The 21,996-nt window shown below is 36.4% G+C and overlaps 1 protein-coding gene and 1 long non-coding RNA gene across 3 annotated transcripts in view; one reads left to right on the top strand and one right to left on the bottom strand.

The window, feature by feature from the left end:
- Positions 1-21,996, top strand: part of LOC309634646 — a 105,034-nt gene that overhangs the window by 71,497 nt on the left and 11,541 nt on the right. The gene's annotated exons all lie outside the window — the stretch shown is intronic.
- Positions 3,889-21,996, bottom strand: part of SEC63 (SEC63 homolog, protein translocation regulator) — a 69,271-nt gene continuing 51,163 nt past the window's right edge. The window contains exons 15-21 of one of the 2 annotated variants that reach the window (XM_082404751.1): positions 20,939-20,998; positions 20,560-20,733; positions 17,054-17,212; positions 15,180-15,281; positions 10,168-10,266; positions 5,935-6,039; positions 3,889-4,969 (exon numbers count right to left, since the gene is read on the bottom strand). In XM_082404751.1, coding sequence (XP_082260877.1) covers positions 4,826-4,969; positions 5,935-6,039; positions 10,168-10,266; positions 15,180-15,281; positions 17,054-17,212; positions 20,560-20,733; positions 20,939-20,998 — 843 coding nt within the window. In that variant the 3' untranslated portion in view covers positions 3,889-4,825. Of the gene's footprint in view, positions 4,970-5,934; positions 6,040-9,562; positions 9,682-10,167; positions 10,267-15,179; positions 15,282-17,053; positions 17,213-20,559; positions 20,734-20,938; positions 20,999-21,996 lie in introns of those variants that run through there. The other variant, XM_082404752.1, reaches the window with a different exon arrangement.

Raw genomic sequence — 21,996 nt, 5'->3', positions numbered from 1 at the left:
AGTGTCTCCCTCTTGGGCAGCTTTGCTTGCATACTCTTTAAAGAGCAGGTTTCCTGAGCTCGAAATTCCTCAGCATGTGCAGCACCCACCTGAGCTACTCCAACCAGCCTCATGGAACTCGGGAGACAGAGGAGCAGATGGGGAACAAGAAGCTCACGCAGCCTCCAGTGCCTCTGACTTGGGAGTCTCCTGTCTTCCACCAGCATCCATGGCACTGTGGCAGGTTAACTTGTTAGCGTGCACAAAGAGTAAAAATCTCAGACCCTTCAATAGTTTTTGACACCTACCATCCAAAAATTAATTTTGTAGAATAAAAGGATTTTTTTGTCCTACCTGACTTCCTACCTCTCTCAAGCAATCTAATACATTTGTATTAATAAACGTGGATTGTCCTCGGGAGTTTGTTGCAAAGGGGCTTAATGTTTCTAGCCAGAAAACCGAGAAGTAAATTTAATATATTAAAGGACACATGTAATAAAGGCTAGGGTTAGACAGGAATACAAAACATTAAAGGGAAGGAAGTAAGCCTAGAAGGTGGAGATAGAAATAAATTACACAGCCATGTCTTTAATTTTGGTTCTTTGTGTCACAAACTAAACCATTCTTTGCTAAAGAAAATTATAGCCCTATCGTCCTCTACCGGAACCAGGCTAGAAACTACAGGGAAATAGTTTAAAGTTCTTTATGGAATCTGCTCATAATTATCCAGATTTTAAAGTGTACACTTCAGGTGTCCAGTAACCCAGCCTGGCAGGTTAACGCTGGACCATTTAGTGCCGAAAAGAGTGGACAGCCCTTCTCACGCTCACCTGTAATTTGTAGCAGCCACTGATTGCAGGGACCACTAACAGAGCTGTAGACTTTGCTGGAAGTCCCTGGAAGCCACACCTGGCACTTCTGCCCTCACCTGTCCCACTTTCTTTCCATGGACAACAGCTGCTTAGAACCCTCTACTCATCTATTAACCCCATCACCAAACCTACTCAGTTCCACCTCAAAAAATATCACTTTGCTACACAGTGAATGCCAACCCTTTGACTCCAGCAGAGTAGCATTGTTTTGTGAACTCAAATGGTGAGTGCCAAAGGTCCAAACCTTCCTTTTTGCTTAAATGGCAGTATATCAACACTTCAAAGCAGCATATCCAAATATTTTGATCATGCATTGAAATCAGAAAAGAATGTATAATGCACCAATAAATGTATTATTTATTTACAAATTATAGAAGTGTACAATTGTACAATATATTATGTACATTATAAAACACATAAAAATAGAAATTTAAAAGGCTGATATTAAATACAAACAACCGCTTTAACATTTTCCCAGTGGACTGATTACCTGCATATTCCTGGGATGTACACGCCACCTGAAACCACAGCCCTAAAGCAGGCCAATGATTGCTAGACTTGAATTTTTAGCTCAAGTTACAGAAAAATGTACAAGATCACAGCTTTTTTTTTAGTTTTGCAAAATAGCCCTAGCATCAAGTTTAAATGTGTGAAGATGCCTGATGCTAACTTTTTCAGACATATTTGGGCTAATCACTGCACAGCTGGTAGGTAAAATGTCACATTATGGTTCACTGATAGCTGTTTCAGTTACCATAAGGCAGATTAAATAGGGGATTTCATGGAGTTGAATAAGAATATTTGGGGAGGAAAATGCTTTAAAGAAATACTTAATAATAAAGGATGAAGGTTTGCCTTTTTCTTTTTTTAAGCCAACAAGTAGCTAGCACCTAAAAAAACTCCTCTGCCTACAGTGGAAAGACAAACAAAAAAAGGCATTCCAAACAATGGTCATTAGCCAATGCAAATGGATTAAAACAGACTGCCACACATCTGCCTGCCCTAATACCTGTGAGTCATTAAGAACGCAAATTCTTTGATTTTTACAGCCCCAGTGTCCAATCACAGACCCAGCCACACTGAAACTCAGTAAATATGTGATGAATGATGAACAACCCCTCGAAAAATATGCGAAGTGCTTGCTGAATTACATTTGAAATAACAATTGTTGCTAAAGACCACTCCAGTATCTGGTTTTTATTGGCTGAAGTGAATAACTGGATAAATGTTATGGTCGAGAATAATATGCTTAGAGAACCTCATTACATTCCTCAACACCCTTGCCCCCGTTTTCCACATCAGTCCGTTGCTGTCCACCCGCCCTGCTTCCCCCCAGGGCCTGAGCCTCCACCTCGCCGTGGAGCCCTGCAGCCAGACCAGGCGCATTATCCTTCTGCACCCCTCAGTGCAAGCTGGGAGAACTAGAAGACAGTAATGTTCTACACAGAAAACCTTATTCAATGTACTCAATTTTTCAAAAATATTCACCAAAAAATTTTTTTTAATTTTAAAGGACATGAACACCTGACTTCGAGATTGAGATATGCAGGTGGGGCCTCAATCAAGTTTCATAACACAAAAATTTACAACTGAAAGACTTTCAATTGTGGTCTCCTCTGGACGAGTACCTTTTAATAGGTACTTCACCAATTTAAAGAGATAAAAATATTATACAATTTAAGTAGCTTAATTTCATAAATAACCAGTTTCACTTTGTATATGCACACTGAATGTTTTCGTCTATATGTTCATCTATTCTGTTGACAAAATGTCAGTGTTTCTTGATGGGAACAAAACTGAAACTGCACTCAATGAAAGTTTCCATTTGATTAAATGCAAACCAGGGTAAATTAGTTATTAAATCTCAATAATAGAGAAAGAAAGAAGGGATGTAGAATTCAGAGACTTGCTGGAAAGATGAGAACTATAAAATGAAGGCTCAGTTCTTTCACTATTGCAATATGGAAAGAGCTTACCTAAAGTACTCATTAGAAGAAAATGTACTATTTGGTTAGGAAGTACACATATATCACACAAATGGCAAAGGAAAACAGGCTAGTAGGGTTTCCTAACGAGGTGATGTTGTTTTTTTAAGCACTGTGGTGAGTTACTGGGTTGTAAAATCATCTTCTAGCCTTAAAATCAGAAAGAAGCCAGTTGTTTGAATAACTTACAAAGCCTCTTTAAGACAAAATCGCCACTAGAATAGAAATACTTTTCTTGAAAAGTATCTTTCAAGAAAACCAGGAGTGCGCATACTACACATTGTTTCATTTGCTCACTTTCCTTGCCTTCATGCCACCTGGGTTTTCTCTAACCTCTCCTTTCACTGGATGCTACAGGCTGGCTCACTCCCTTCCACCTCAGTTAGGTGACCAGCAGCTTCCCAGCAAAACCTGACTCGAAAATTAAACCCATCCTCTACTTATAAAATGAAACAATTCCTCAGTGGCGCTTCTGCTTCCCAAGGAAGGGTCTCACTAACACCTTTAAAAGAAAAATAGGTGATGGAGGTTCCAGTGAAAAAACTGCTTTGACCATATTATAGGATTTAGAACCAACCTAAATTTAGAACCAAAAAAACCCCCATTCATGTTTTTGGTTAAATTTCAAATTTTATTTCCAACTACTGCAGTTACAAAACACCAGTGGTAATTCTGCATGGAAAGTGGCAACCTTCTAAGTAAACAAGGTCACAAATTAGTATTCCAAGAGTACTTTGGTCTGTGGAGATTTAGATAGGAGAGGATTATTACAATCAGTCCTCTAATAGAGACTTACGCTTCCTCCGTATCTAGTAATACTAATACCGCAATAACTCATCATGTACACATTTCTGCTCTTTATACGCACTACCCTGTGGGAGTGTGAGGGGGAAATTCCTCCCAATCATGGGTTTTTCTATAGTATACAGAAATAGCAATCACTTCAGCAGTCATGTACATTATTATTAAATTTTTAGTTGAAAAATAAAAGAATGAGTTATCCTATCATATCCCTTTCTGGGAGTAAAAAGACACACCATTACAAACGTAAAGTGAGTCAAACTTCTATTTTATTGACAGGAGTCCAAAATGAATACAAAAAAATGCCTCGTTTGCATGTTATATTTTTCCTTAAAAGGCTTCTGATAGAGTCAGGTAGATTAAAAGCTAAGAATGTATTTCAGCTTTTATAATGAACCTTTTAAAAAAGGTTTAATAACGTAAGTCACCAATATCAGAGAACATATGGTCCCACAATCATTTTTAGATCTATAGCTTATAAAAAGAATTAGATCCTGTATTGATCTGCTAAAATAGAGGCTTAAAAATGTTTTAAGCCATTAAAAGCCATTTTTATAATCTGATAACTCTGGGCAATTAAGAAAAGGAAAATCCCAAAACGTAGCCCTCTATATTATGTGGAATGTGACAGAATGCCAACTTACGACCAAGATAGGCAAAAATAAAATGTTTAAAGCTATGAATGGAGCTGTTATAAATACTCTTGTATCACTGCAAAATGTCAATAAATGAATAATAGAGCTTACCAAGAGATTAAAACTTGAGCAGATGTTACTTAAAATATTTGTGGTGTTTATCATACTTTAACGTTTGTTAAAACTAAAGCTAAACAAAGAAAAGTCGCTCATTTATAGATTGTTTTTCATGTACCTTTACTTTCACTGGGACCACAAATGATCAGATAATACATAGCCCACACTTCTGGACAGTTATAACAAAGGGTTTATTATCATTTTCAGATGAAATAAATGCACCAGCCCATACTTGAAAGGCTTTCACAAGCCTTAAGCATTTTTCAGACTGTACCAAGGCACCACCACTGCCTAGTTATATTATGCACCCATTTCTAGTAAAGAACTAACACCTCCCTCAACATCAGTTCTGCACTGTTTCTGGTTTATTACACACTTCCAAAACAGCAAAAATTTGCAAATATGTGCAAATGTTGTGGTCCATTCATAGTACTGCTTAGTCATCATCTTCCTCCTCTTCTTCCTCTTCCTCAAAGCTATCTTCAAAGCCCTCGCTGTCCTCCTGGTCTTCATCCCCCTCTACTGCTGTATCCCACTGTGGGTGATTTTCTGGCACAGGCTTAGCCTCATGAACTTCCAACTATAAAAAAGAATTAAATGTAGACTTCAGAAACTTGGGGAGGAATAATGGGAGAAATACCTGGTAAAGAAAAGGTTTTCTTTGACTGCAGCAATTATAAAGAGATAGATTTTATGCTTTTAACTCTAAATTTAACAGATTTAGAACAGATATTCATCCCAGAAATAAAAAGGTGAATCTACTAACATGTAAGTATAGTTAAATTTCTAATGTAGTTTGATAGTTTGATTTTAGGAGCTTATACTATTTATTCTGTGACATGAAAGAGGAATAATTGTTATTCTTGAGCGAGAACACTGAGTAATGTCTTAATAAGTCTTCTGCTGATGAAGAAAAACTCAAGTGTGACTTCCAAAGAGGTATTTGCAGCCTCCAGACTCATGAAGTAACATTCTACAGCCAATGGAAAGAAATACAGTATTCTCGTGAGGGAAAAAAAGGTATGTCTTTGCTGGCTCCCTTCTCTTAGGTCTCCAGTATAGAGTGCAACAATACTTCTTCAGCACAGTCTCTCTAACACAATAGCATGCCTCTTATAAAAAGCTCAAGTGAAATGGTAAACACTGATGGGAGTGTGCTTCAAATGATACACAAATGTATACTCTAAAATGATCAAAAACAAATTAGTTTTGGAAATCAACAAACACTACAATGGAATCTGTGGGAAAACACATGTGCTTTTTAAAGAAAACAGAACCCATTTGGTGAGGCCCTGTAAAGTAAGAGCATATTATAGCACATTAAAATGTATCACGTAAGTTATACTCAAGGTTCTAAATCATTATACTCCGTTAATACAACTTAAGTTTATTACTGAAAGAGTAGTCCATCAAGTATATTACCCAAAAGTATGAGATGACCTCTTTTTCTATTATTCTACATTTCAAAACTAGAAAAGCTTCTCCAGTATATTAAGCACTTATTCAAATAGACAACCATATTTACTGCATAGTCATTATTCTTACCTTCAATGGTTTAATCTGATCCAAACCCATATAGGAGTCTGATCTTAGAAACACTGTATATTGATAATTTCCAGGCTTTCCTGGTGCAGGAAACTTCAGTTCTACCTAGAATATAAAATCAGCACTTAAAATCTGTATTTTGAGGAGTGGAAGAAATAACAGCTCACTCCTAAAATATTTAGACTAGAGTATTTAATAGCTAGGGTTTACTCAGATGACACAGGAGGTCCTAATAAATGTTACAAAAGTTCTAACAACAACAAATACATACATATATGATGTTTATGTCAGATATATACTATACAAAAAGAAAACAAAAAGAGGCAGAATTGATGGGGTTAATTTCTATCTCCACAATTCAAGAAAGCATATTTAAAGCAACCAAGTTCTATGTTGACCATCACATCTTCACAACTTGAATGAAGTTGGGTATAAAAGTAAAATAAATGAAATTGGCTAAAACAGACTTCACCAGAGAGGAAACAGTTCTTGCCAAATTTTCTTATTTCTACGACAAATGTTGTGAGATAATAGAAAATATATATTATTGGCCTCTGCCCTCAGTTCCAGGCACAGAGCTCCTCAAACCCCTGTAATTTCCTAAGTGATAAGAGCACAAGGAGCATCTTTTGTTCTAATATTTGGTCTTTGACTCTGGTTCCTGACACTGAGCTTATAAATCCCTTGGAATTTCCTGGATAAGAATGAGTTCTGGGCTTCCCTGGTGGCGCAGTGGTTGGGAGTCCGCCTGCTAATGCGGGGGACACGGGTTCGAGCCCTGGTCTGGGAAGATCCCACATGCCACGGAGCGGCTGGGCCCGTGAGCCACAACTACTGAGCCTGCGCGTCTGGAGCCTGTGCCCCGCGACGGGAGGGGCCGCGATAGTGAAAGGCCCGTGCACCGCGATGAAGAGCGGTCCCCGCACCGCGATGAAGAGTGGCCCCCACTTGCCTCAACTGGAGAAAGCCCTCGCATGAACCGAAGACCCAACACAGCCAAAAATAAAATAAAATAAATAAATAAAGTAGCTATAAAAAAGAAAAGTGCTTTAAAAAAAAAAAAAAAAAATTTCCCTCACTCCCCAAAAAAAAAAAAAAAGAATGAGTTCTCTTCTAATGAGGTGGCTCTTGGTGGGCTCCTAGATGAGGACTGGTCACCAGAAAGCCCAAACCATGATTAGAGGCTTAGAACTTTTAGTCCCACGCCCCCATTCTCCAGAGAAGGGCTGGAAACTGAGCTAATGATCAATTATGCCTTTGTGATAAAGCCTCCATAAAAATCCCCAAAGTAGGGGTTCAGGGAGCTTCCGAGTTGGTGAACATGTGCAAGTGCTGGGAGAGTGGATTGCTCAGAAAGAGCATGGAAGCTCCATGCCCCTTCCCACATACCCTGGCCCTAGGTATTTCTTCCATCTGGATATTCATCTATACCCTTTATCATACTATTTTCATAATAAACTGGTAAATATGTTTCCCTGAGTTCTGTGAGCCATTCTAGCAAATTACTGACCCCAAGGAGGGGGACCATGGGAACCACGATTTACAGCCAGTTGGTCAGAAGTATAGGTGACAACCTGGGACTTGTGACTGGCAACTAAAGATGGGGAGTGGGGGAACAGCAGTCTTGTGGGACTGAACCCTTAACCTGAAGTAGATATCCAGGTAGACAATGTCAGCACTGAGCTAAACCACAGGACACTCAGCTGGTGTCACAGCGAATTGCTTGGTGTGGGGAAAAGCCCACAAACTGGTATCAGAAGTGTTGAGAGTGTGGCAGTAGAGTTAGAGTAAAGGAGAAACACACAGGAGAAATACATTTTTTCTTTATAGATGTCCAATGCCTTACCAGGTCAAAAAGATACGTTATTTCCTATCATATACTAATGAACTTCAAATACAAAAATTTACGAACCCTTAGAAGTTTCTATTCCACTTGGACAAAGGAAGAATACATTTTTATGATGACATTTAGATGTTCTGGTAATCTGCCTCCACTTCCCAAAATCCAGATTTTGTTGGCAAGATTATATATTAAAATTTGCCATTAAAACAAACAAGTTAGAAAACATCATGGGAGAATTTTTTCTTAAATTAATCTCAAAGTTTGGCCCCTCTAACTGTAACATCAAACCTAGAAATCATAAATGAAAAAAACTACTAAATCACACCATCAAACACCCAAATAAACCAATGGATAAACAAATGAGTAAATATTTCTATTTTTGCTTGATAAAAACAGCCACAAACTGGGGAGAAATATCTGCAATACACATCACAAAGGGCTGATTTCATAATATTTAAACAAAAAAAGTTCCCAAAACCAATTTAAAAGACCAATAACCCAACAAAAATGAACAATGGTCACAAAAACACACACAAAGAAATATGATTCAAACACACTGAAAGATGTACAGTTTCCCTCTTAAGAGAAATATAAAATTAAAACTACACTGAATACAACCAGCATAGTAAAAATTGATTCAGGCAAGAATCATCAACATATGCTAAAATGAGTGGGTTAAAGTCTGTTGGAGAACAGGGTATTCACATAGTGTCCAAGTATCACCCCGCACATTGGAGGAAGACATACTTTTTACAACAGAGAAAAGTCTTAACTAAATGATCAACCATGATATATCACCAATATCCGGCAAACTGATATAATGTGCCCCTGATGTGATGCACTAAGAAGGTTATTACATCACCTACGCAGTATTTTTGCCAAAAATATTTGAGAAGAATATAAGCGTGAGTAACCAATAAGACAAATTCAGATTAAGGGATATTCTATAAAATACCTTGCCTGGACTCTTCAAAAATGTCAATGGCATGAAAAAATAAAAAAGAAAGAGGTCAAAACTCATAGATGAAGGGTCTATGGGGGCATAACGTGCATGCCACATTTTTATATGTCTCACACACTGAGAGACAATGGGCACACTTGAACATTCATTCTCCCTATGGAGAAATAAACATTTAGCAATATCAAAATTACAAATGTGCAGGGCCTCTGATTCATTAATTCTACCTCTATGAATTTATCCTATAGATATGTTTGTACATGTGCAAAATGACATGAGGTTATTCATTGCAGCAAAAGACAAGAAACATCTTGTAAGTCCACCAAACAGCTGAGTGCTGAATAAACTAACTCCCACACAAAAGAATATCATGCAGCTGTAAAAACAAATGAGGAAGCTTTTTCTGTACTAACAAAAATTAATACAGAAATTAATTTGCACCATAACTTGGTGCAAATTCCAAGTTATGTCACTAAGAGAAAAAGGTAAGGTGCAGAACATGGTATATGCTACCTTTTGTGCAAAACTGGAGAGAATACACCTACATATTTGCTTGTAATTTACAATACCACATGAAGAACAGATAAAATTTTGATAACACTGATGGTCTCCAGGAAGTGGAATGGGTGACTGAGAGACAGGGATACAAGATATTTCAGTGTGTGCACTTTTGTATATCTTCTGAAATATTAACTAGGTGAACGTATTATCCATTCAAAAATAGGTAAAATTTAAATTTAAAAAAATGTTAAAATTACTCTGTCAAAGAAATACCCTTAAGTTGGTACCAACTCTAAGTGTCAAATAAACAAGAAACTACTTCATACATGTACTACTTGGTTAGAAAGGTGGGAAAAAACGTTTTGGATTAAAAATCATCATCATAGATCTTGAAATTCAAAGCCTTGCTCTTGTCCACCAAGTCCAGGTAGACAGAACCTTCTTCCTAGAAAAATAACATAAAAAATCAAGAAGAAAAACAAGAAAATCCAAGGCAAAATATGTTCATCACAAAGCTATATTAGTGATGTCACTGACAGTGGACAATGCAATGTAATAAAAAATTCCACTCTAAAACACGAATCACCAGTTCTTATATTTGTTTTTTAAGACAAGAGGTATATATCTGAGCACTAACCCAAAGAGGATAAAAATCATAAATTTTTGTAAAACATAATTAAATTCTGGAGATAAGGTAAGGCATGTGTTCTGAGATAGTAACAGTGAAAACTCCCCAAAATAAGTTGAGAACAAGGTTTTAGAAGACTACCAAGTTGTAGTTCAGTACTTCATAAATTTCCAATGAGCTCTCTCCAAAAAGATGTCAGAGAATAGTTATAAAATGTGTCTTAAATAAAATGTAATAAGCCAAATACGATAAACTGATTTCTATACTGTTTTCTATATTTAAATGATGTTGTTGGATAATTACCTCTTCCATATCTTTTAGTGTGCACACATGGTATGGCATAGATATTAACGTTTGTTCCTTCCTATCTGCGATATAAAGCCACCACCATTCTTGTTTTTCCTGCAAAGAAAAAAAGAGTATAAATAACCAAAAAGAGTTGGAGAAATACAATTTTGCCTTGTCTCATTTTAGCGGTATGGTTATCCCTTGGTACCTGAGGGGGACTGGTTCCAGACACGCCCCCCCACACCCACAATGTGGACACCAAAACCCATGAATGCTCACATCCTTTATATAAACTGGTGTCGTATTTGCATATGATTTGTTTCATCTCTAGATTACTTATAATATCTAATAGAATGTAAATGCTATGCCAGTACCCAGCAAATTCAAGTTTTGCCTTTTGGAACTTTCTGGAATGTACCCCCCTAACATTTTCAATCCACAGTTGGTCAAATCCACGGATGCAAAACCCACAGATGCAGAGGGCCAACTGTATTTTCCTTGTTTTATTCGTTGCTGTATCCCCAGCACAGACTCAGTGCCTGGTACAAAATAGATGTCAATAAATATTTACTGAATGAATAAATTGTTCTTAACCATTTGTAGATCTGCTCTCCACAACACTTTTGTATGTAATTTTGGTGTTTCAAATGGCCCCTTAAACGCTATTGATGAACCTCTGTATTAAAAACCCCTGATTAATTGTAAATGACAAAAGATATGCTAAAAAAGAAAACAGTATGAACTATTACAATATCATTTAGCAAATAATCTTAGTAATGTTACCTAGTAATAAGCAAAAGCCAGAAAGTAGGAGTGGAAGGGACTTGGGCAACAATATCAGAAATCAATATATTAAAACACATTACTCATAAGAGAGCATCTCAGATTCTAAGAGCCTGTTTATACCTTTTACTGCACATGATTTTAATAAGCTCAGCATTTTTAGTTGTACTTCATAAAAGATTAGGAACAGAAAAAGAGCTGGGCAAAAAAATTGCCACCAGAATGCACAATGGTAGCAGAGAGCACTGACAGGAGACAAAAATCTATTAAAACAAAAATTAGAAGACTAGTCTGGAAGTACCAAACTTCAGTGTGCCCAGCAACCATCACTGTATTACAGCACAGGTCAGTAACTGAACAGTCATCTGCTTCGCATCCACTGTTTAAGAACTGGACAGAGACAATATCTTTCTAAAATGGCTTTTAAAAAAAAATGTTTTGTAGCTAAAAATAAATTCTAGGATATTCCAAATAATCAACCAAAACAACAATAGACTATTCTAAAGTCTCAATTATCCAAAAGAAGGTTAAAAAAATGACTTTTTACTGAAAATAGTTTCGTAGGAAAAATGTTTATGCTTCTAAGCCAAAATCACCTGCACTTTCTATTGCATTTCAATCCTAAGACATTAAAATTTGTTTTATTATCTTTCTAAAAATGCTACACTAAGTTCAGCTAAAAGTTTTTGTTTAAATGCCTTAAACTACAAGGCACTGCAACATTAATAAGCAGAATAACAGATCACAAGTGCATGATTAACCCAACTTCTGCTTAACCCAAGGGTTAAGACTACCACAATAGGTATATGTGTATATATATGTTCGTCTATGTGTGTTTTGAACACACAAAATGTGTAAAACATAACAGACTCAAAATGGAGTACAGTTGTACCCCACAGGAGATTGGTTCCAGGACCACCCCACCTCCAGGATACCAAAATTCATAGATGCTCAAGTCTTTTACATAAAGTGTCATGGTACGGTTGGCCCTCCGTATTTGCAGATGCAGAACCCACAGATACCGAGGGCCAACTGTATAAACATCTGGCCTTTGTGAGCCAGAGTCTCTGCTGCAACTACTCAACTCTGCCACTGTATTGCAAAAAGAATGAGTGTGACTCTGTTCCAATAAAACTTCATTTACAGGCTGGGAGGCAGATTTGTCTGTAGGCAGTAGTTTGCCAATGCCTGTTTTAAAGCCATCCAGACCTGATTATTTCACTTCTCTAAACCTCACTTTTTTCTCTGTTAAGTGATGAATGCCTACCTCACGCTGTGTTGTGAACATAAACCGAGATAATACAAGTAAAATATCTGTAAAACTGCCTAGGACACAGAGCACAATAAAATTACAATTACATTTATATAGCCACTATGGAAAACAGTATGGAGGATCCTCAAAAAATTAAAAATACAACTACCATATGATTCAGCAATTTCACTTCTGGCAATTTACCCCAAGAAAACAAAGTTGCTAATTTGAAAAGCAATTACCGCAATTACACAGCAATTCACCACATCATTATTTACAGTAGTCAAGATATGGAAGCAACTGAAGTGTCCATTGATGGATGAATGGACAAAGAAGATGTGGTACATATATACAACAGAATATTACTTAGCCATAAAAAAGAATCGAAATCTTGACATTTGAAACAATGTGGATGGACCTAGAGGATATCATGTTAAGTAAAGTGAGAGAAAGACAAATACCATATGATCTCACTTATTTGTAGAATCTAAAAAACAAAACAAAATGAAAACAGACTCACAGACATAGAGAACAAACAGGTAGTTGCCAGAGGGGTGGGGGTAGGGGGAGAAATAAGTGAAGGAGATTAAGAAGTACAAACCTCCAGTTATAAAATAAATAAGCCATGGGGATGTAATATACAGCATAAGGAATATGATCAATAATATTGTAATAACTCTGTATGGGAACAGATGGTTACTAGACTTATTGTGGTGACCATTTCATAATGTATGCAAATGTCAAATCACTATATGTTATACCTGAAACTAATGTGATGTTGTATTTCAACTATATATCAATAATAATTTTAAAAGTTATGATTATTAATGAACTGAGGTAAACATCTCTACTATTTAAGTGGTCTGACATTTCATTACCAGAACATATATTAATATGAGAAGCAGAGGGGTATATTCAAAATGTGCATTTATTCTTTATCTCCACTTAGAGAATGCCTCCCACCCTCCATCCCCTACCCACGCTATTTGATTAAAATGAGATTCATTCAAGAATACTATTTATTAAGAAGCTAGTGACTATCTGGGACTTCCCTGGTGGCGCAGTGGTTAAGAATCCACCTGTCAGTGCAGGGGACACAAGTTTGAGCCCTGGTCCGGGAAAATCCCACATGTGGTGGAGCAACTAAGCCTGTGTGCCACAACTACTGAGCCTGCACTCTAGAGCCCACGAGCCACAACTACTGAGCCCGCGTGTCACAACTACTGAAGCCTGCATGTCTAGAGCTCGTTTTCCTCAACAAGAGAAGCCATGGCAATGAGAAGCCCGTGCATCTCAATGAAGAGTAGTCCCCACTCGCCGCAACTAGAGAAAGCCCGCGTACAGCAAGAAAGACCCAATGCAGCCTAAATAAATAAAAGAAAATTTAAGATTAAAAAAAAAAAAAAAAGAGCGGATCTGTTGTGTAAAAAAAAAAAAAAAGAAGCTAGTGACTATCAATCTACGGCACTGCACCTACGCTCTCTTGATGCACATGGTGAAAAGTGGAAAAGATGTTCTACCATGAGTTATTTGTACTTTAAACAAAACTGTTTCTGTTGTGTGAGATTCCCAACCATTCTTAACTTATTAAATAAACATGAGCTGCAATTAACATGTAAGTCAATAATTAACATAAAACTTTTAGTAATTTAAGTGGGTAGTATGGTGGTCAGGTAGGTACATGGGAAGGTAGACAGGTAGATGTTAGGAAAATCCTAAATAAAGTTTATCTGATAAATGGCACTTTGAGATATTTACCATGTAGATGAAATTACAAGAAGGCATTTTCACTGCTAAAATGTTCTAAGGGAGTAAATGAATGCTTTGCTTATTAACTAAGCATGGTCTAAAATGAAGCTGTCTATTATAAGGGTACAAATTATGCAGCTTACAGCATCCCATGGTACTTTTAAAACCAATCAATGAGTGGAATTTATTCGCTTGCTTTCAGGAGCTTTGGTGTTGGCAGACGACACTGCAATGGGCAAAATGCCCCAACAGATGGGCTATAGCTCAGGACATGCCAGAAGATCAGTGCACACAGTAAGATGGAATCCTGGGCTGACTTCTCTCCAAGTCAAAACAAAAGTCTGTGCAGAGCCACTCATTTATTATTAGGAGAGCCAAATCACTTAGGAATTTGCCTTCAGCAGCCCCCAGCAACTAGAGATTGATGTTCTAGAGCAGAAAGCAGATTTATACATGAAATCACCTGCCAAACATGAGTGGTAAGCACAAGGTTCTGTGGCAAAGCTGCAAGGCAGTCTATGGGAACAGCTTCGCTAAACTAAGAGGCAACCAGTCCTTGATCTCTAGCCACAGACAAAATCATCCACAAATGCAATACGTCAAGCAGATCCCAAATTCATTTGAAAGACAAACAACATAGCGTATCAAAGAGATCAAAAGTTGAACAGGCCACAGTCACAAAGTAAACAAGCACAAGGGAACAAACAGCACTGCAATGATCCGTCCTGAGCTTGGGGCTTGGCTACTACTGAACTTAGCGGGTCCCTCAGCCATGGGCTTGCCTCTTCCCATGGACCAGGGCAATTATCGGAGCAAGTCTAGTGGCTACAGGTGGCCAGTAGAGAACCCTCAGAGAAAACCCATGGGGAAAATTTAAGGACATTTTCATCCTATTTAAAACATGACCGAAGTGTGAGATTCACAACAGCCACATAGTCATAGGCAAAATATGCATTTGTCCAACTAGGACTGCCTGAACTGCTAATGAAAAATCATCATTAAGCACAACTCTCAGTAATCTGGGCGCAGAAAAGACAGAAGTACTTAAAGAGTTAACAACCCTCCTTTTAAACAACACATTCACTAAAAATGATTTATGTTGAAATATAGGCTTCAAAAATGTGGCCTATCAAGAATAGACCACATTCAGCATATTTGAGCCAATACACACTACAGAGAGATAAAAAGCAACTAAGAAATATCTGAATAGAATAAGGAAAACACTAGGCTGTGTATAACTCACCTCAGGAAAGTAAAGACTATAAACAGGGTGTGTTATCTTTGATTTGGTTTCCAGTAGAGCTCGCTCCTTTCGCTGTATACTTTGTTGTAATTCTTGCCACTCCTGTAAAGTGAAAATTAAATATTTGAAATCAAGCATGTTTTCAATCATTTTGAGGGGTGTCCGTCTTCTTCCAGATGTTATTCCTGACAACACTAACTACTACTGAGTTCAGTTCCACAAATCTGATCATTTCCCTGCCCCAGACTTACAATGCTTCTTTTCATAAATCAACTCTAACCCATCTAGTATGAACTACACAGCCAATCATGACCTGACCTGGACCTGTCTCTTCAGTCTCCTGTCACTGTTTTCCTCCCTGCACTTTTTCTTCTAGTCGTTTCCAACCACCTAGACTTCTCTGACCTCACCAGCTATTTCACTCCTCCTAAACCCTGTTTGGATTTTTGTTTTCTTTTTTCTCTACCTGGCAAATTCCTACTCATTATTCTTTCAGGAGCAGCTAAAGTCTAAAGTGTGAGTTCCTGAGTCCCACAAATTGTCCTCTACCCCAGAGCTGAGTTGATCACTCCTTCCTTTGTGCCATCACTGCCCCTTGCACAACGTGCATAGTCTCTTTGGTACTATAGTGCTTACTTACAAGTCTGCCTTCTCCATTAGGCTACTATCATTCAAGGGCAGAAACTATTGCACATTTAGCTTTGCATTCCTATCATCTAACACCGCGCTTGCAGTGTGACAGATAATGAGTAATTATTTGTTATTTGTATAATTATTTGTCAATTGAATGAATGTATTTTTTGGTCATCTGAAGAAACTAGTTTATCAAAACCCTACTAACCTAGTCACTTCTACTAACCCTAATACAGCCAGAAAGAAATTTGTCAACTCTTTCTCAAAACAAGGGTGGGGGAATAATTTCTTTGATAGGTTTTAATTTCCTGGCAATCAACTTAATTCTCAAAGTACAAAAACACTCAAGGGCCAGCAACTGCTAAAAACAGTCATCCTTATTTTTCTCCCACCATTCCCAAGGGCAAGTACATTATTTCTATATACCTTTATCCTTTGCCCTTTTACTTTTTCCTTTTTTTTGGCCTCTGCTTTTGCCTCAGAGGCTATTCAGGGAATCTCTTTTAAATTCCTAAACCACAAGGGTTACTTTTAGATCAATGGTCCAGTCAAGAACACCACAAACATAAAGAAAATGGCTGATCAGGTTACAGTTCATTTACAGTGAGCCTCTAAGGACCGTTATTTGTCCACCAAATATTCTTTTCTACAGCCTTCTCATAAATCATGTGCAACTTAATGCCATGCCATGAGATTTTTTTTCTATTCCCTTTACCCTCACAATCTTAATTCCTTAGTGACAGCCCTTTCCTTAATGTCTTATATACCTCTTGAAACGAGGTGGCATTCCGTAAATGTTAGCTTTTACCTTAACCAACTTCTTGACGTTACAGCCCACAGTAATGTTTCTTCACCCTAAACATTTCCTGGAACTTTTGAGATCCTCTTCCAAGTAAATGCTACCTATTTCATAATCCACCTTTCCTTACTCATATTTCCAGATAACACAGAAAATTGCCTTAAGAGAACAAACTGACTTCACCTCAGACCCAGGTCCTACCCCATCTAACAATTTAAGATTTAAGAAAATTAGGATTTCCAATCTTGTTAGAAATAACTTTTCTTTATAATTACAACTACCATCCCTCAAAAACATTCTGTAAAAGTAATATAAGATTATAAAATATACTGGTATTGCTTAAGACAAGCAAAAAAAGTAAGCAAGCAAAGGAAAAACAACAACAGAAACCAAAACTATCATCAGAGGTATAATTCCAATTATTTAAACCTATAAGTCTTACTGCTTCATCATCCTTGTTTTGTTTTTCATCTTGCTCTCTATCAGAGTCTCTGTCACTACCATCATCTTTTTCACTTTGAGAGTCTCTATTGGTTTCTTCTTCCTCAGAGTCACTGCCTTTGTCAGAAACTTCTTCTTCATCTTCCTTTACTGCAGCTTCCTAAAATGAAAAAGCAACCACAAAAGCTCTGAATATCTCAATGAATATACCATTCTGAGTCCCTGAAACTAATTTACTGTCATTATAATTAAACGGGCTCAAGATTACAATTTCACTATTCATGCAGAATTTTAGAGAATTATAAACATTTTTATGTATAAATATGTGGGAGTCAGCCTGAAGACTTTTAACATTTGGCTTATTTGTCTTTTTGTCAGTTATTTTATTCAGTCTTCAGAGTTTGTAAAACAAAAATATTTTATTTCTATTTGCAAAATATACTACCACAATGGCTAAGATGGCTCATCTTTCACAAACACCAATTATACAATATATTTTAGAAGGAGAAATGAGAAGTTTATAGTACTGCTTTGGGAATTTAATATCATCTTCAATAAGGAGTATAATGCAGTAAGGAAAGTCACTGTCCCAGACAAAATACTTACTAGTCCGTTTCAAGAAGCAAGAAAAAGAATAGCAAATTAAATGCAAAGAAAGTAGCAGTGAATAATACAGACCAGAAATCAATTAAAGAGAAAGCAGATATGCAAAAGGGAAACCCAAACAAAACCAAACATTGGTTCTTTAAAAAGATTAATAAAATTAATAAATCTTATTAGGCAAGACTGATCGAAGAAAAAAAGAGACAATACAGATTACCAATATTAGGAATAAAAGAGACATAACTACAGATCCAAAAGACATTAAAAATAAGGATATTATGAATAACTTTGTCAATAAATTTGACAACTTAGAGGAAATGGACAGAGTCCTTGAAAAACACAATTTACTAAAACTGATATAAGAAAAAAAGTGGAATATGTTAAATAAATGGACTCTACAATTAAATCCTTTTTCAAACTCCAAGCCCATATGGCTTCTCTAGGTAATTCTTTCAAATAAGAAACAACCCAATCTTATATACCCTTCCAGGAAAAAGAAAGAGAGAATAATCCCTAACTTGTTTAATGAGGCCAGCATAAACGTGATCCAAAACCTCGCAAGAATATTACAAGAAAGAAGAATGACAAACCAACTTTCTCTCATAAAAATAGATGCAGGAATCCTAAACAAAATATTACTAAATCCAGATAAATATTTTAAAAATACTATGTTATGAGCAAATGAGATTTGTTCCAGGAATACAAGGATAGTTTAAAATTTTTTAATTCATCAGTATAATTTGTCACATTAACAGAAAGGAGAAATATCATACAATCATCTCATGATAAAAAACCAAACTGGGAATAGAGGGAACACATCCTTAACTTGATAAAGAATATCTACAAAAACCCTATACCTAACCTCATACTTAGTGGTGAAATAATGTTTGCTTTCTCCATGAGATCAACAATAAGAAAAGGGTGACTGCCATCTTCACTTCTACTTCTAATCAACACTACACTGAAAGTTCTAGCCAGTACAGTAAGGCAGAAAGGAAGAAACCGCATAAAGATTAAAGTAAAGCTGTCTTTATTCCCAGATGGCATGATTGTGTATGTAGAAAATCTTTTTCTTTAAATATCTACAAATAGTTAGAATTACTGTCAATTCATCAAGAATCCTTGATATAAGGTAAATATTTAGAAGGCAACTACACTTCTATACACCAGCAATAAACACTGAAGAATGAAATTCTTTAATGTTATTTGCAATAGCACTAGAAAGGATCAAACACACAGGAGTAAATCTAATGAAAGATGTGTCATATACTCTGCCAATGGAAATCACAAAACACTGCTGAGAAAAATTAAGAAAGATCCAGTTAATAAAGATAAAGCATAATTATGAATAAAAAGAGTCAATACTGTTAACCTGTGAATTCTTCCCATATTGAATCACAGAGTAAACACAATACCAATCTAAATTCCAGCAGCTTTTTTTGGGTGGAAATTCTCAAGCTTATTCTAAAATTTTAGCTGGAAATGCAAAGGACCTAAAATAGTCAAGACAATTTTGAAGAAGTAAAATAAGAGTTTGAGGACTTACATGACCATATTTTAAGACTTAAAATAAAGCCACAATAATTAAGACAGTGTGGTACTGGCACAAGAAGAGACAAATAATCAGTGCAATGGACTAGAAAGTCCATAAACAGATTTGCGCATATACACTTATGGTAACTTTTTTACAACAAATCACTATTGCAATTCAGAGAGGAAAGAATGATCTTTCCAATAAATGGTGCTAAAATAAGTGGTCTATAATCCCAATCTCACACTATTCACAAAAATTTAAGATATAACACAGAGCTAAATTTAACAAGCAAAATAATAATACTCATAGAAGAAAACAAAAATATCTTCCATTCCTTGTGTCCTTGGGATAGGCAAAGATGTCTCTAACAGGACACGAAAGCACTAACCATAAAGACTGATGAAACAGACTTTATTAAAATTAAGAACCATCAAAAGCTCCATTAAGAGAGCTAAAAGGGACTCATATCCAGAATACATAAAGGAATCCTACAAATCCATAAGAAGAAAAACAACCCCAAAATAAAAGAGGATATCCAAATGGCCAGTATGTACATGAAAAGGTGCTCAAAATCATTAGTCATCAGGTAAATATAAATAAAACCACACACAGGAAAAACACACACACACACCCACACCCACACCCACACACACAGATACCACCACAGATCCATCACAGTGGCTTAAATAAAAAAGAATGGTAAAACCAGGTATTGGTGAGGATGTGGAACAGGACTCATATTTTGCTGGTAGGACCAAAAAATGGTAAAACTTTAGAAAATGGGCTCTTTCAACAAGTTAAACATACACCTATTTTATGACCCAGCAATTCCACTGCTAGGTACATACCCAAGAAAAATGAATGCCCACAAAATGACATGTACAAAAGCAGAACATCTTTATTAAGAATAGGCAAAAACCAGAAAAACCCATAATGTCCACCAATCACAGAACAGATAAATTGTGGTATATTCATATAATGGAATCTCTCTCTCTCTCTCACACACACACACACACACAGCTGCTGCTACACACTGTACAGGTGAATGTCAAAGACACTACGTTGAATGAAAGCAGCCAAACAATTCCACTTATAGGAATTTTAAGAATAGGCAAAACTAATCTATGGTCCTAACAGTGAGAACAGTGGGGAAGGCCGTGGGGGGTGGATGGAGGGGTCACTGACTGAGAAGGGTACAAGAGAGCCTTTTAGGGTGCTGGTAAGGTTTTATATCTTGATCTGGGTATAATGGGTACACACAATTGTAAAACTTCAGGAGCTATACACATAAGATTTGAACATTTTAGTGTATGTTAGACCTCAATAAAGATGATAGTAACAATAATCTTTACATAAGATAATAAACTTACGCTCCCAACGACTCCGTTAGCCTGCTTTTGTTTCTGTTGCTTTGGTTGTGATAAGGGCACAGGTGTAGGTTTTTTTTTTAAAGGTTTCTTTTTTTTTGATTTAGCAGTTTTCTTGGGTCCTTTACTCTTCTGTTGCCATCCTCCTTTTGTTCTGTTCTTGTTAGTCTCACCCTGCTGTAAATCACAACACACATGCACACTCAGAAGTTGTAGCACTAGTTTCATTTGGAAGTCATAGTAAATTTTAGATGGAAATGGCTAAACTAATAAATGTTGTAGTAAAGTGAATTAGTCTCCCACAGCAATATAAATCAATCAGAGAACTAAACAAAACAGTTCTTTCACCAGGAAAGATAGATAGGAAAACTGAAGTTTTTACCCCATCTTCTGCTGGCTGTTCCTCTGCAGCACAGATGGACTGCTCCTTTTCAAATACTTCCTACAGGTAGTGGGAAGAAAAATATAAAGTCTGTCAACCTATATTTACCTTTCCGATAAAGCAATCTTTCAATATATATTATCAGTAAGTTTTTTAACTGCTGACAACTGCACGGGGTGGGGACAAAACCATGGATAGACAGGAGACTTGAAGCAATTACTAAATGATGTATGTGTGCAAATTTAGCAATCACTAAATGACGCTTTAGAAGTTACCTTCTGAAATATCTCACATCTGTCTTGAATATATTTTGAGAAGTACATTCTACTTAAATTTATAAATGCAATGCCTTAAAATATGTAAACTCATTATAAGTCAGTCATATTTCATAATTTAAATTTTTACTTTTATTCTAATAGTAATCAGACATGACTATTTTAAAGTTATGAGAATTTGAATATATTACATTATTCTCTAACATTAAAACTTCAGGAGACCAATATTAGTTTATTTATGATTGTAAGTGATATTGCTGATATAACTGATATAACTTAGATATAACTAAGAAGTGGAACACCAAATCTACATATCCTAAAGACATACCCACCCACCAAATAATCCATTTAGAATCAGTACAGAAGCTATAAATTTAGGATTTGAAATCCCGTAAGAACTTAGCAAGAATCTATACTAGAAGACGACAAGTGATATGGGTTGTGTTTCATAAACTCCCTAGAACTGTTAAAGCTAACAAGTGAAAACAACAACTGTTGGGCTCAAACTGTTGGCCTAATGCATCGGTCAGCAAACTATGGCTCACTGTCTGCTTTTTTTTTTTTTTTTTTCACTGTCTGCTTTTTAAACAAAGTTTTATTAGAACACAACTATGCCCATTTGTGAGTTCAGCAGTTGCTACAGAGACCATACGGCCTGTAAAAACCAAACATATCAATATTTTTAAAAATTAATTAATTTCTTTTTGGCTGCGTTGGGTCTTCGTTGCTACGCGCAGGCTTTCTCTAGATGCAGTGAGTGGGGGCTACTCTTTGTTGCGGTGT

This window comes from Balaenoptera borealis, assembly GCF_965194805.1.
Source record: "Balaenoptera borealis genome assembly, chromosome: 9".
Taxonomy (NCBI): Eukaryota; Metazoa; Chordata; class Mammalia; order Artiodactyla; family Balaenopteridae; genus Balaenoptera; species Balaenoptera borealis.
The sequence above is the reverse complement of the archived record's forward strand: the minus strand, read 5'-3'. Positions and strand labels throughout refer to the sequence as shown.